At 36.1% G+C, this 16976-nt stretch overlaps 1 protein-coding gene across 13 annotated transcripts in view; it reads right to left on the bottom strand.

Moving 5' to 3' along the window:
* The window catches only part of LOC139149301 (phosphofurin acidic cluster sorting protein 1-like), a 77294-nt gene that overhangs the window by 13202 nt on the left and 47116 nt on the right, over positions 1–16976 (bottom strand). For 8 of the 13 annotated variants that reach the window (XM_070720986.1, XM_070720990.1, XM_070720987.1 and 5 more), the window contains 11 exons: positions 15267–15481; positions 14294–14429; positions 10987–11211; positions 9842–9946; positions 8291–8397; positions 7780–7812; positions 6474–6628; positions 4854–4964; positions 4217–4359; positions 690–732; positions 39–174 (listed from right to left, as the gene is read on the bottom strand). In XM_070720986.1, the coding sequence (XP_070577087.1) occupies positions 39–174; positions 690–732; positions 4217–4359; positions 4854–4964; positions 6474–6628; positions 7780–7812; positions 8291–8397; positions 9842–9946; positions 10987–11211; positions 14294–14429; positions 15267–15481 (1409 nt within the window). The remainder of the gene's footprint in view (positions 1–38; positions 175–689; positions 733–4216; positions 4360–4853; positions 4965–6473; positions 6629–7779; positions 7813–8290; positions 8398–9841; positions 9947–10986; positions 11212–14293; positions 14430–15266; positions 15482–16976) is intronic. The other 5 variants (XM_070720988.1, XM_070720993.1, XM_070720991.1 and 2 more) reach the window with 1 other exon arrangement.

The following is a 16976-nucleotide window of genomic DNA, read 5'->3' as shown; positions in this document are numbered from 1 at the left end:
TTCACCCTTTTGTTCGTTTTCTCTGCACGTAACAATACCTTGATGTGGATGTGGTGATGCTAATTGCTGGACTAGACGGAGGCGTGCTGGATTCTTTGGAGGCTAACTGAGTGACGGTCGGTGGACTTGAAGACAGTATGGTTTGAGATTGTGTTCCAAATTCTTCCCAATCACCTGGATGGATATAAAATCATATAAAATATTCTATGATTGTTTCACTTTATTATGGTGTGGATTAGAATGGAATTAGAAACATGCAGATTGATGGTAGCACATTTCTTGGTATATTTATCAGTTTTAAAAGTGATGTTTGATTTTTTGTGACACATTAGAAGCTGATCAATTGTGAAATCGCTGGTTACATTCAACGGCAGATGGCTGATTGAAGGTCAAAGTGTTTCACAATTACAAAGGACAAATTCTGAAAATAGGAAAAGTCCTTCAAAAGACCAGATTATCATGCGAAGTACAAGACTCAGTAATTTTGATTTCCTCATTCTTCTTTAAGTCAGTTCTCTGTAATATACAAATGTCACCGGGAACAATTTCTTGGGACAATTTTTTTGCGATGAAATAATTCATCTGTACACTCTAGAGCTACCACACAGTCCATTCAAATACATCTGTATCAATTTTCAGCAGACAATCACAGCTTAACAGAGATGATTGTTTGACATTTCATAGCTTACCTGACAGTGTACTAATAGCTTCTGTTGATCCCACTCTCACATCCTAAAAAACCCAAGATGACGCAAAGAAATCAGATCAGTGCTATCAAATATTCATGCGCCGGTATACAGATTAAATTTCATCAATTTGATGTCGGATGTTTGTTGAAAATCGGCATCGGCTGTACGGCGGCTTACACAATCGATGCAGTTTACAGAGGTCATCAATGACGCCGACAAAAGTATCATGAAAAGTCTTAGCTAAATTTGGTGAAGAAAGTAAACATCACCCTGTTTAAGGTGTTCTGAATTTAGCTCAGATGTTTGGTTCTAAAATAAAATCTACGGTGAATTCTGTAACTTGATTTTCTATGCTACCCTGTATTATAAAACTGGTGCTGCTTCTCGACGGCACATATCAACTGCTTATATTGTCCTCCTATTAAATCCTCACAAACTTCAATTTATTCTACGTATCTATTGTGAAAGACTGTTTATGAACTGATACCTCACTGAACATGCACATCGTCCCTGATCCAATCATAGGAATCAACAGATTCCATAAATCGACATCATTTTTTACATCTCCCTATATTTATCTGATCAAATCTGACCAGCCATGAGAGTGTATTGTATCACTTCACTGGCTTTGACAATTTTAACCTCTATCAGCTATGTATCATAATGACTATGTTTACGTGAAGTCACACGCAATTGAATGTTGCAGTGTACAGCAAAATGAGGGGTTCAATATTTTCCACTTCAGTTTACTTCACAAGGGTCTACATACAGTGTATTATGTGAACAACGGGATATAACAGGATAATTATGAACAGGTGAACAACATGGTATTCAATAAGAAAATGTTGGCAATGTAAAGTGTCATAATCACATCTAGGTGATCTTTTTGTATTCAAAGAAATACAAACTTTTTGGATAAGTCAAAAGCATATTTGTCATTAAAAGTAGTGTTGCACATAACCATAGACAGTAACAGAAACTGTCTATGACATAACTAACACTTTTATCAAAGCAGTATTCTTATCAAAGATGAAATGAAAACCCTCGTATTACATATTTTCTAAAAGCAGAGAATACAAAATTTAGTATCGTAGCAATAGTTTACTCAAAGGATGAAGGGGTACATATTTGGGACAGAAATTCTCAATGTTGAAAAACTTGACACTTTATGAAATGTAATATCTCATTTGAAACTAGAGTATATGTTGAAATAAACGACAATTTTGCTTTGAATTATCTATTCTTATTTTTAAATGAAAAGGATTAAAAGACTGACACTCAATAAAAAGAGTAAAAATCATGATAAGCAACATTAAAATGACTCTTATTCAAAATATAAGATTTTCATTTTGATATATAATATTTAAAGAACATGATGTGAAAATTTCACAAAATTTGACCACAGCAGACTTAACTTTTTTTGAAATGTTGAACACGGGAAAAACAGGGAGCCAGGAAATCAAGTGATTTGCATAAATTTACATACATTTACATATGAAAGCTTGTCTTGCAAAAAGGTGAACCCTACCAATATTTTGATCCTTGGTTAACAAATGAATAAAAATTGAATGAATCTTTGCAATAAAGAGTGATTTTGAGCAAGATACCCTGTACTTTATGCAATGCCCTGTTATAATGATGAATGATGCAGCTCTTATTTGAACATTTATTGGATAATGCTATTCTTTCATTTTTCATTGTTTTGCAACTTGTCACTGTAAATCATAACACAATTCTACAATTGGAACACAACAGATTCAATGCAAATAGCCTGGAAATAAAAAAAATAATATGTCACAAAATTGAGAGGTTTGGAATTATTTTTTAACTTAAGGTTTTAGCATTTTTATTGCACACACACTTAAATTTTGCAAAAACTCATGTTTCAATCTTTTTAATGTTCACCCAAAATTCAATACTGATGTTTATGAAATCCTTGTTTGCAAAATGTTTTCTCAAGGAAAACAAGCTATCTTCCTATTAAATTCTAAAAGAGCATACCTACAGCAAAGCCATACCCACTGACATTCAGCATCAGTATGATTAATTGTAAAAATTTAGAAATACACCCCCTGCCCTCAGGCAGTAACCATCAATCAACATCTTCTGGCATATCTCGACATGATAAATGGATGCCGGCGTTTTTTTGTAGTTTCCTCTGATCTTTAACGCACGTTCAAAATACATTCATTTTCAGTAAGTAATTTCCTCATTAATCACAAACAAAATATATGTATGTTTATAGGGGCTATTGGACACATCACTCGATGGACGGACAAAATCAAATACTGAAATGAATATTTCAAATCTTAAAGTCAGCGAATTGAAGGGAAGCTGATAACACAAACTTTCATGAACCATCAATTTTTATATACCATTGTAGTTTACTGATGCGGTTTTGATAGAGAATTAATCATAATTGACGACAAGGTCTACACTTCCCTTCCTCTGCTTGAGATATTGAACAGTTCACAGTCCAACCACTTGACTCATGCAATGCTGTGTGTTGGCAACTGCCAAAATTGAAAAGCTACACCTTGAGGGGGTTTGCCCTATCATCCATGTATGACATTTCCACTGAGATTTGACCATGCCTGTCAACCATTCTCCGTGTTTCATCGCAGTACACACAGACACATCTTGTACAGTGGAACACCTTATCTGGCGTTAGCAATTTTCTATTCATACGACATCCATGTATAGAGAGGATTTTGAATGTGCAGTCTGCACAAAATTTTCTTTTTAAACAGGAACCTCCCCTATAAAACCCAGAATTTCGTAAGTCTAGGCACATGTAAAAAAGTCAAGCTTCGAATCGGACTAGTTGTGTTCGGTCCAGGAATCCCGTAATTTTTCCATGTTTAAGGTGTTCATTGTAATTGAATCTTTCATATAATGTCTGTGAATATATAGCAACTACTCTTGAGTCCAAAATAAATTTCAAAAATGTTGTGTTGTTGGTCAGAGATTGCAACTGCCAATCATAATTATTCAAATTTATTGTCTATGATTCATTCATTCATTGATTGTAGCAACTAAATTGGGTATCAAATATTACTGTCATCATCCAGTAGATATTTCCACTTGGTGTTTGCTCTGAAGGGACAGTGGAAGGTATTTATTATGGTTCAACCAGCGACATAATGATTGTGTTCAACGTTCATGATTTTACCCATGGAGACAAATCCCTCATCGGCTGTTTCCATGATATTTAGACCGTAGGTGATGATTGAATGTGCCAAATGCCCCCATAGTGTGTAACAGATAATGTTTACCCCCTAATATTAATTCTTCTATGGGATTGTTGAAAAAATCCCACCCAGTGTATGCAAATGATCTGCGTCATCAATAATCCCTGATGTGGTTCTATATATTCTCATTTAAGAACTCACATTAAAATTTTTGCATGCCTTATTCGCATTGAGCTGTACGCTTAGACTTCATGGTTGCAAAGAAAGTAGTTCACAAAATTGCCCTTTCCGCTTCAGTAATGTAAAAGACAGGTTTCAAAGTAATAGCTGACTTACATTGATGAAGGGGACAAATTTCTGGACCGAGTCTTCCTCTGAGTTGTTTCTATAGTTGACCATGGCTTCAGCAATGGGAAGTGAAAAGACTAGATTTGCATCATGAAGATACCTACTCACACGGTGAACTAACTCTGAATAATCTGTTGAAATGAATCATATCAAATGTCAATGTCCGTATGGAATCTGCCGTATTAGTATCAACTCTAGGTGATTATGAATTTTACAGTAATATTTGTCTTTAGCTACACAAAGATGCCTTATTGTAACTCAAAATCTGCAACGCTTTCTTTTCTATGTCCCTCTGAGTAGCTGTATCTTTTTATGATTTTTACTATTTTGGATTGTGAAAAATTCCTTTGTAGTTTCGTCAGGTGTTAGAATCAATTAAGGCTATTGTTTGTCTTGAAAGTAAGTATTATTTACAGAAATTAAAATCTGGGGATTTTTCATTTCATCTGTAGTACAAAATGGAAAGTTAATATAAGCTTAAATTTCCTGCAATAGTAAATTTTACTCTATGAATCTCACTTCTCAGATGGCTTTAAGAAATCAATAGGTTTTCGAAATAGCACCCTCTCTTGAAAATTCCCCTTTGGAATACGTCATTTGTAAAGTCAACTTTCTCAGTACTCACCTATATTCTCTTTGTCAGCCTTCTCAAATGCTTCCCTCCAGAGGGAGTCCATGAAGAGAGAGCTGTAACGGTTGTCTACTGATGCTAGGTACTTAGCAAGAGAATTGGCACCTGAAGGGAAAAAAACACACAGGGTACAATCAATAAATTACAACAAGATTACCACTTTCTGGCACTTGCATCACCCAGTGTTGTGCTATTCGGAAATTCATTGATGTACAAAGTATCAAAATGTAAGTGAGAAATCTATTTATTTAGGTTTAATCAGTCCGGGAAAAAAAATAACAAAAGCGATGCTGCTTGTTGGATTTGGATTTGATTTGGAGAATATATTGAAGGCGTGATGTGTGAAGTTTTCTGCACTAGGCAAAGACATGCCACAATAGTTGTGTTGTCTTTTAATACTCTATCAATCAATGATTTTAAAATAATTTGAGAGATGACATAGTTTAGACTGTAATTTTTCTATCACTATTGAGAAGAAATCCTGATATTTTCACTGCAAGATACACGCTGAAAACCTATACAAAGCATGACATGTCGGCTGAGTGCATGAGTATGTTTAAATAGGGATCTCATAGAATGTCAACATACAGTAAAATACGGTGTATCAGCTGAATCAAAGACATCCTTGCCTGACATATACTGTAAAGTGATGCTTCACTGGAGCATATCAACTTTGCAACCGGAAACTCTTCAATATTTGAACAGCAAGGTACAAACAAATCCTTTAATTTTTACAAGCTGTGACATTTTAATACTACCGTACTGGTACTTTCCATTTTCTAATCTGACTGGCTCTGTTATCAGAATCAAGCATTCGATGGTTTTTTTTTACAGATATTTATGACTGGTGAGGTTTTTATTTCGGTCTGTCATGCTTCAGCTCTCCACTGACATACTTTGCTAACATTGAGAAGTCTTGCAGTTCAGTCCGTACACATGGGGATTGCGGAGGGGGTGATAGAGCGGGGTTATTGGTACTGCATGAGCAGGGATCTGAAAGCCCAAGGGCTGGTGGATAACAGATAAGACATGAGTCTTCTGAAGATTGTTTACTTTGAACTTCAGCTGCTATTGATAACAATATGCATTTTAATAGACAAGTTGCATTTGGTTAGAATCAAACATCTTTATTCACAATTGTCAATGTACATCATCAGTTAAATGTCCAAGACGGTGGACTGAAATGTATATTAATTTCACAAGATGTGTAAAGTCTACTTTGTTGTTGTTATTTTTATGAGATTTGCAATGTCCTTGATTGGTGTCAGCTGACAACTTCAATGGTAACAGCATGTGTGTACAATAATGTTGAATTTTACCCTGTACTATGTAGGCTGAGCAAGGTTTCAATGATAGCATATTGATGTGTTTTTCACAAACGATAAGATTCTTTTCACTGAGTACAAACTCATTTGGAATTGGGTCCTGTAAAGTTATGCTAACCAGCAGAATATTATCGAACTGTAATAATTTACAGTGGGCAGCATACAAAAGTCCATATGTAGGAAAATTTTCTTGATTTTCTTGATTAATTTTGAGGCTAAACGGAAGCATGTTGTCAAATCCACGCAAAAGACAGACACCAGTCAACTGCACACATCCTTTGGTACCTACCCAAGGGTATGATCAGAAACCTGATGTAATTTTGCCAGTCTGGTGATTTGGCTGAAAACTGCTCCACGTAGGGTCTAAGTACTGAGTTGAAAAAAGCGTCACTACCAGCGACTGCCAACTTCAAGGGCGGCGGATTGGCTGAGTTGGTATTACAACTAAAAATCAAAACAAGATAGGTTTGTAAAATACCCAGCTGCAAGATGAGTTTCAAACTGCATGGCGTAACTCAAAACACTAGAATGTTATAGGATAAGATAGGACTGAAATCGTGGGGTGATCATAGAACTTTGAACTAATCAACAGAAGAAATTCCACAACACATATCACCATTTCAGTCTTACCAATTCAAATCCTTCAACATTATAGCATTTCTAGTTACAAAATAAACTGAGAGATTTGTTCACACGAGGTAGGTAACCTTACGGCCCGAGTAATGTTAATATGAGATGGATGTCCACATCTAGAAATGAAGAGGAAATGGTTGGATCAGGTGGCCAGGAGAAGTTATGAGAAATGGCTGCAGAACTACAGGAATTAGATGGTTAAAAAATTGAAGCTGAGTTTATCACTAGAGGGCGCTCTCCATAGGCGTGTCACTCAGTAGAGCTATGGGAAGGAAACAGAAGTACCGGTAAACTACGATAGCAATATGATACATGAAAAGGGGGATCACATTGAAGTCAATATGTAAGATCTTTACCCTTTGTTTAACCTCCACACTTCAAAGACAAGATTAAGTAGGTTTAAGTAGTTATCCAAAAAAACATATGAAGAACAGAGAGAAAAAAATCAACATACAGGCTTCAGAATTCAAGCGGTTTGTGAAAGCCGAGGCATTGCATGTTGATTTTTTTTGTTTAATTTCATTCCAAATTCACTAGAGCAGTAGCATAAAAAAGCCATTTACACAGAAGAGAGTACATTAGTGGGATAGAACATGGGTAAACACTAATTACTACTCAGTAAACCTTTCACTGACATCAGGAACTCATTTCAAAATACACTTTCATCTTCTTTTCAAGTCATTAATTAGACAATATCATTATTTCATTCCTCATTCATAAAAAATTCAAAATAATTTGGAAATATATATATATATAATATATATATATATATATATATATATATATATATATATATATATATATATATATATATATATATATATATATATATATATAATATATATATATATATATATATATATATTCTGTGTGTCATTTAAAGGGGCCAATTCATCAGAAGAATAGCTGATGCCTGCCAGTGAAAGAGTGGAATGAACTAGAGGGAGTGTTTGTGGTCAAACCTTGTGTTCCTCTTGGTCTTGGGGCCATTGTGTCTGTGTTAATAAAAACAGCAAACATTCTAACTTAAACAATTCATGCAAGTAAATGACTCTGGAACCTGGGGGGCTCAACATACAACAAAGGATAATGCGCTAAAATAAAATTGAGAAAAAAAATAACTGCTAGAGTTTTTTTTAAAAAATGAAATGAAATTAACGTCGAAAACAAAACGCCACAATGTAGGCAGAACATGTTATGAATTACTGGTGCTGTTAACGGCATTACGCTATTATGAACTTTCACAGTCATATTAGTCCAGGCAAGATGAAGTACACACAGATAAAGGACACTGAAATGAGGGTGTTTGATCAGGTGATAACACGCATGTTGTAAAAAGTGGATGGCTGGAATTTCACTTCCAGATATGGAGGTGATTTTAATCATTAAATTAATGCCTGGACATGCCACTCAATGAAAGTTCTTTTGTACAATGAAGAGACAAAAAAGTTGAAGACGAATGTTTTTACTTACAACTTCTGTATCCTATTGACAATGAATGCAAATGTGGCCTGGACATCAGCGCTGGAACAGGTACAAATCACTGTGTGATTTCTCTCTTCAAGGGCTCGTGACAGCAGCTATAGATCAACAAAAATATTTCTTTATGCTCTCTTTGAGCAAATGTTTTGTTAAAGTAATGTTACATCTAGCCACTCTGTAGGTATGCAATATTTGATCCCTAAAAAACAAAATATTACAAATTCTATCGTGCAAGTATATTGATGTTGAAAACATAATGATCTGATTGGTTGAGATGTGAAAATAACAATGCTACATTTAAGCAATAAATTACCCCAGCGACGGTATACCACAAGATTTTGACCAGTTCACGACATATATGCACGAGCGATAATGAGTGCATATATGAAGTGAACTGGTCAAAATCGAGTGGTATACCGTCGCTGGGTGTGATTTATTACTATTATATCATAACAGTATATTGAAATTTTGGCGTAGAACGTCATAAACGGATTTTTGCTCAAGCTGAGAGCTCGCGCGTATGGCAGCCGTGGTATATCGCCAATATACCACGGTTCTTTTCGCGTCTCGACCAATCAGATCGCTGTATTTGCATCATCAATATACTGGTATGATATAATTTGCAATATTATTAGCACAGTTGAGTTATAATTTAATAAACAAAATCCCTTTTTTATTGTTTCACACCAGTTCTCCTTTAAAGAAAAATCCTTTTTAACATTTCTCACCAAAATTTCAATATATTTTTGTACTACAATACTAGCAATAAACCACCTCAGCAATGGGTATACCACTCAGTTGTGACCAGTTCACTCCACCTCTGCACCCATTATCATATATGTGGTGAACTGATCAAAATGTCATGGCATACCTATCCTTTGGGGCTGTTCATTACAAAATAATTCACCTGGGAAAAGGTCCATCAAGATGCTTAGATGCCTGAGTCTTTGCAATTCAATTGTCGTGGGAAAACTCTCCATGACAACCATTTATCATCAACAAAGTAATCATTTAGGCAGTCTAGTTATCTAATAAAGTGACCCTACTGACTCTTCAATTGGAATTACAGAATCAGTATTTTCAAGTGAGACGATGCTGTGAGTTTTTTCCAGTGAAATCATTACATTCACTGATCTGACAATTCGTGGTATCACCTTGCAAACGTTGGAAATTTTGAATTTCCAGTGAAATGATACTACCGGTATGTGTAAATGGAGTTGGAAATAGCTGTCTGCCTACCTGCCTGGGGAAAGTCAAATTTTGGACCGGGTGCATGAAATTTAGCTTCCAGCCTCATGAACGTACGGAAATAAGCACTGAATTTGGTTTGCTGCGATGGAAGGAAAAGTATACCAGGTATACAGTATGCACACCATAATTATCAGGTTTGATACTACTGTTGCTCAGACAGGCCAACTCATCAAATTTATCTCTCTGGATACCAGGTTGTTCTTTTCCATGAATGCCGGTACTATCTGAAATTTCAGGATATCAGTATTCAAGCATTTATATTTATTGTTGAAATGTCTGTATTCCACTCACCTGACCCTGCCATTCTACTGTATTGATGAGTATAATATCATCCGGTATCTGGTCTTCCGATGGCCAAGCACTGGACAACTGATCTGGCAGTGATCGTCTTGGATTCTGCAAAAAGTAAATTTGGATTATCTTAGAGGCTACACAAACACATCACTGTGTGACTTTATACAGAAAAGTCAAAACTCATCTTCTAAGTACAAATTTTTCTCTTTCTCTCTTTGTTTGCATTTTGAATTTTCTCAAAGTGTGTGCAATGTGTACCATTAGGATACGCTCTGACATGTTGAGTACCTAGAAAGACAGCATACCGTTGTTCTACATGAACGTTTTCAAAACAGACACGTTCACTTTCAAAATAACTGAAGGTCTCTCTGTCAATATGGTCACATACAACAGAAGAAATACCTGCACACTAGTACAATCGCAATCATGGTAAGTGTACAAAGAAATTAATTTCAGTAAACTTAAAATCCTTGAACAGATTTTATAGAAAATTAACCGGTCACAAAAATATTTTAAAAGGACTTTATTTTGTGTAAATTTGCATGTACCTATATATGGCATATGGGCCACGCATGCTCATGGAATGTCAATAGCACTAAACGTTATTGGAAATATACTTTTTCACATGCCCCCTCCTGTAAAAATTCAAGATTGGTGGTAGGAAAAGAGCTAACTAAATCCCTTTGAATTGGTGACCGAAAGTAAAGACTACTTGTCTAACCACACAAAACTGGAAATGAAAGTTCATACATGAATAAAAAAGGAAAACTAAACAGTGACACAAATGCCTGTTACTAGTGTTAGGTAGAATGTGCCTCAGAGACAGATATTTGGACTCTCAAACTTTTATAAGTGGAGGCTCATTTTGAAGCTTATGGAGTAAGTAAAGTTTTGACCAGCTTAATTTGTGAAAATAGGGAATTTATTTTCCCCATATATGAAGATAGGACATGGATGCTACCTTTTTTGAATTTCAAATATTGGAAATATGATTGGTTTCTCTGGTACCAAAATTTGCACTGTGACCCCCGATTTTTATTCTTGATTTTGAAAGGAAATGGTTTAAATTTAATTGAGGAAAGTTTGAGCAAAAGTTCAAGTCTTGCATTTTTGAGGTGCAAACTACCTTAAATAACACTTACTTTGTTATCAGCATGACCTGTGCTGTTTCGCCTTTCAAGAGGTTTGGGATCTTTTGGAGTTGTTCTCTTCTCCCTCAATGATAGACTTCTATCCCTTGCAAAGTTAGTCTTGATAGTACTAGTAGTGGGTGACGCAGACAACGCTGTTTTGTTGTCTTTGCTGGGACTGTTGACCGATATCTCTGATTTGTTGGTGTCTTGCCAAGTGTCGTCTGCCGTATTCTTCTGTAGAGTGGAACAGTAAAGGAATACCAAATGTGTTATGTTTTTTCTCCTTTCCTTTTTTTTAAAAGAATGTCTTACTTTTTACTCAATGGTCTACAATTTCTGTGTTGAATTTAACTGAAAGCATGCTCAAAATCTGTTCAACTTAAACTCACCAGAAAAATTCTCATATTATTCAACAGAATTTCAGTTTTTTTTTAAGGTTATTCATTCAATGTCCATCAGCTTACTGTCTATTTGTGATTATCTTTAAAAATACCAGAACAACACTTTCTATTTTTGGCTGTTTTTAACCAAAATCTGTTACATTTTTGGATGTACCAAGGGCAAAGAACAGACATTCAGCCAAATTGAGCTTGGTAAAAATAATAGGTGATGAAATTCTCATGTTACGAAACTGTCACCTTCATTTTATGTAAAACGCTACAATTTAAACGGTAGACCTTCATTGTGTAATTTGCATTCTTAGTGGTATTTTAATCACGCTGCATCAACATTTTCATGAACTCTTGACTCACTCCGGCGAACTGCATAAAATCGATGTCATTAAATAATAGCCAGTGGTCAAAAAGGTTGACTATTATCTTTCCATGTGTATTGCACCGATCAATCACCTCTGATTTTTTCTTCGAAAAAAACCCAGCAGTATGAGTATACCTTGAGGTAGGGTGAAAATGAACGGCTGTTACCTGGAAATGGAACACTTAAGATTTTGCCCGATACCGATTGGCTAATTGATTGTGACATTTTGCATAAATTAACATAAAATTTCACACAGACATAGGAGTAGACATGAAAGTTACAGTGTCGAAGTAGTGAGGCTGTGCTTTTGAAATACAAATACTGATGCACTCATAAAGCTATAGCGAGGCATTGTAAATCTGAGTTATTGACACTTGCTAGAATAAATATAACCAATAGGGAACACGTAACATTAAAAAATTACAGACATGAGTAATTGCTTATATTCAACAGAAGAGTACTGCCCTCAACTATAGCGGTAATACACTTAGCAGACCTGGCAAAATGTCCATGAAATAGCACAATATAGACCCATTATTCTGATAGGTAGTGACAAATACCTGTGAAACTGAACTCTGATGGGTTCTATAACATGGCAATTGTTATATGCGATAACACTCTATTGCCAGCTATCAGTATGATTATATATGCTTTAACTTTGTTCCCTCAATATTTTGCAACTTTTCAACAGTACTGCACAGTGATCATCTAGCACTGAGATAGGGAAGTGTCGGAACAAAAAGCAGAATACCTTGTCAAAAGACTAATGTCAACAATTAAACCTTCAGTTTTGGTGAGGTCTTGACACAGACGACTGTGACAAGAAGATGACAAAGGAAAGTTTACACCACACAATGACTGTGTTTTACCACTTATTTACAGGCAGACGTAACAAATGTCGATGATTTCTGTCTTGTAGTAAAATGACTTGTAGTCACAGTTTTTGTTGTGTATAAATTAAGTTGCTACCAATGAAGAGAGAACTGATATTATAGTCTCACACACTATGCAGCATGTGTCTGTGTGTGTATGTGTGCGTGTGATGTGCATAGATGCAAGTCTTGTTACTTGGTGTATGTATGACACAGATACGGGGATTCACTCATTTCAGTCCAATATTAAACTAATCCAGAAAAGCAGCACCCAAGATGCCAATTATCTTGAAAATTGCTGAACTTCTTGGCAATGTCCACCTCCAAATGTACACCAAGGGAGCGATCACGGGCTCAATTATTGGCTGATATTTGAATGTTGATGACTACAATTAGATGATGGTATTATGGCTCTCAATGGTGTGATGCACCATCATTACAATTCATCACGTCTTCTTCACGTATTGGGCACTTGAGAAATCTTTGAATCCATGAATCTGGAGGCTGGGATTTGAATTACTTTCTTGTAAATACTGGTTGAACAATACGGTATCATCTGTTTAAATTTACAAGTATAACAACGAGGATAAAACTGCACTGAAATAAAAGTTTCTAACTCTGCACATTGTTTTTACCTCTCATTCATATCACGGTCTGTATTGTCAAAAATTTCATTTCCAAGTAATTTCAATATTTTCATGGCATGCAATATCTTTGCCTCTGTTCTTTCTAACTGTTAAGTTTTGTTTTTTATCTAACACGATCTGAAATTTGAAAACTCATTGCTAACCCATTGTTACTGATCTGGAAATAATCTATGCCATACAAACACCGTAAAGTCATGAAATATTATTCTTTTCAGATCATATATAATGAAATACCACATCATATCAGTTGACTAGATGTTTCAATAGTTGTCACAAATCCCCAAACTGCAGTACAGGGCTGACGCGTTCACAACTGTGTTTCATCATTCAAATTGACTGCAGCTTTATTTTGATGTAAATCCGATAGCAACTTCGCAAATGCAATAATCTAAAGACACTGACGAAAGTTGTTTGTTTAAAATTATTTTAGAAAACAGCAATCAATGATTGACAAGCTCACATTTTGGACCATCCCAAAACACATAGCAAACAGGAAGTTGAGAAACACATGGGATAAAAATCTGGCGATGTTGGTTTTTTAATTTTATCCAAAATCCACATAAATACACTTTGCCATTTCATTACACACAGACTTTCATTCATTGTTTGATTTCAACTATGGGATTTTATAGCTTGAGAATTGACCTCCCCAGCAGTGCAATTTCTCCGGCTGCTAGCGTCTCATGAAAAGCCTGCCATGCCATTCCAATCCTCTAGAAATTCCATCTCAGTTGACCTTTTCTGAGATCCATGTCAAGACACCCTACAGTGGTAATTCAGATATCTGAAAAACCATTCACAGATCAATGGTCCATATATGTATGTTGAATGATGGCAGACAAGGCACATATGGACAATTCCGGTATTGGAAAAACCTCAGTTCAACCAGCACTGTCTTACATCTGTATTAGACACTGCCACTAACCCTGCATCAATATGTCAAGGTAATGAGGCACTGGCGCCAGAAACAGATATTACATGGCAGTTAAAACACTGAGCTGTCATGCATGCTGATTCTAAGGTCAATTAAGGTCACTTTACCTGCTGGGAGTCGCTATCAGCTTTCCTATTGTTTTCCTCGTTGACTCTACTGCTGACGTTGCCGCCAGAAGAGGGCTCCATCTCCTCGGCTTGAGAGTTGGATGTTGGAATTTGCTGGGAACTGGTAAAGAAGGGCCTGCAAATGAAAGAAAGGCCAAGACAGAATTAGCAATACAGTTGACACATGTCCTGAAATATTGAGTACTTGTCAAAACCTTGCTGGAAAAACTCACAAACATTAATTATGAAATTGTATCAAAGCAATGATACAGAACAACTTTTTGTAACATTTTTAGACGACAAAAAGGTAAGCATTTAGTGATTACATTGTCACTCTTCATTTGCATGTATGTTTCCCTTACATCTTCCATAAGGTCAAAGTTCAATCCTAGAGACAAACAATAATGTCTGTGTCCTCTGAGGACATAGCAATTTCATTTCTCCCATGAAATATCAAAACTGTTGTTTGAGGAAGAATTCCTCAGACTTTGCAAGTTACTTGATTCAGCAAAGATGGTAAATTATGATCAGAATGACTCATAAATTATACACAGCAAAATGCGACATCCACTCTTTCATGGCTTTCTCATGTAATGGCTACATATCTTGCATTGCATCATAATTCTGGTTGTAACAGTATTTTCTTCAATTTTCCCTAAACCTTTGCTTCCTTCTTTAATTCCTGTGTGTTGTTCCACAACACCACAATTCTTTTCAGTATACATGTAAAACTTAACTACGAAAAACTTTCAGGCAATAAAGTTTTGAAAAATTTAATAAAGGCAACAAGAAATATCAATACTGCCTGGGAGCATGGTAAATGTATGAGCCAACAAAATTATATTGTTACTGAAAGGATATGACTGTATTTATTAATAGTTTTGCTACAAAATGTTGGAATGTAAATATCAGAAAAAAGGACTTGACAGAGTCAAGAATTTTAAATATGCAGAAAAATTTTCAGTGACGATACCTTAGGACAGGTTTGGGTGTAGACTCTATACTCATGTTGTCTTCCATTTCAGGACCACTATCACTAACATTCAAATCATCTAGATCGTCATCTAAGAAATCATCGTCGACGGTAGGTTGATCTTGATCGGCGTACAAGTCCTGCTCAGCCTCCACTCCCTCAGCTACTTTGAACTTCTTCAGGAGTGCAATGAACTTCTGTTTGAAATTCCTTTGCTATAAAGAGCACAGATAAAGATAGACTTAACTGAATGAGGTTGACAGATATATTATACACGTTAAACTTTTACGATAATGGGAAAGCAACAGCTCTGAGATGGATTGGTAAATTTATATTGTAGAGTCACAGACAACTGACTCGGAGTTTAGAAATTCACAAGCAGCACATGTGGATTTGTTGATTGAACAGAAACTAGAAAAGTGTGCCCTCAATCAACTATCAACCTGTTTTTAAGATAGCACGTGATTTTAGAGACAGCAAAATAGAACATGTCTTACATGTATCTATTATTCTTGGCAGTCAATTAATACATACCCTACTACTGGCAGTGGCATTCAATGAATGCATAACCTACTGCTGGCAGTGGCATTCAATGAATACATACCCTACTACTGGCAGTGGCATTCAATGAATACATATCCTACTACTTGCAGTGGCATCCAATGAATACACAACCTACTACTGGCAGTGGCATTCAATGAATACATACCCTACTACTGGCAGTGGCATTCAATGAATACATACCCTACTACTGGCAGTGGTATTCAATGAATACATACCTTACTACTGGCAGTGGCATTCAATGAATACATACCCTACACTGGCAGTGGCATTCAATGAATACACACCCTACTACTGGCATGGTATTCAATGAATACATACCCTACTACTGGCAGTGGCATTCAATGAATACATACCCTACTACTGGCAGTGGCATTCAATGAATACATACCCTACTACTGGCAGTGGCATTCAATGAATACATACCCTACTACTTGCAGTGGCATTCAATGAATACATATCCTACTACTTGCAGTGGCATCCAATATATACACATCCTACTACTGGCAGTGGCATTCAATGAATACATACCCTACTACTGGCAGTGGCATTCAATGAATACATACCAAACAACTGGCAGTAGCATTCAATGAATACATACCCAACAACTGGCAGTAGCATTCAATGAATACATACCCTACTACTGGCAGTGGCATTCAATGAATACACACCCTACTACTGGCAGTGGCATTCAATGAATACATACCCTACTACTGGCAGTGGCATTCAATGAATACACACCTTGCTACTGGCATTAGCATTCAATGAATACACACCCTACTACTTGCAGTGGCATTCAATGAATACATACCCTACTACTGGCAGTGGCATTCAATGAATACATACCTTACTACTGGCAGTGGCATTCAATGAATACATACCCTACTACTGGCAGTGGCATTCAATGAATACATACCCTACTACTGGCAGTGGCATTCAATGAATACATACCCTACTACTGGCAGTGGCATTCAATGAATACATACCCTACTACTGGCAGTGGCATTCAATGAATACATACCCTACTACTGGCAGTGGCATTCAATGAATACACACCTACTGGCAGTGGCATTCAATGAATACACACCCTACTACTGGCAGTAGCATTCAATGAATACACACCCTACTACTGGCAGTAGCATTCAATGA

This window comes from Ptychodera flava, chromosome 14 (assembly GCF_041260155.1).
Source record: "Ptychodera flava strain L36383 chromosome 14, AS_Pfla_20210202, whole genome shotgun sequence".
In the NCBI taxonomy this organism is placed as follows: domain Eukaryota; kingdom Metazoa; phylum Hemichordata; class Enteropneusta; family Ptychoderidae; genus Ptychodera; species Ptychodera flava.
This window is presented reverse-complemented; position numbering and strand designations above follow the sequence as displayed.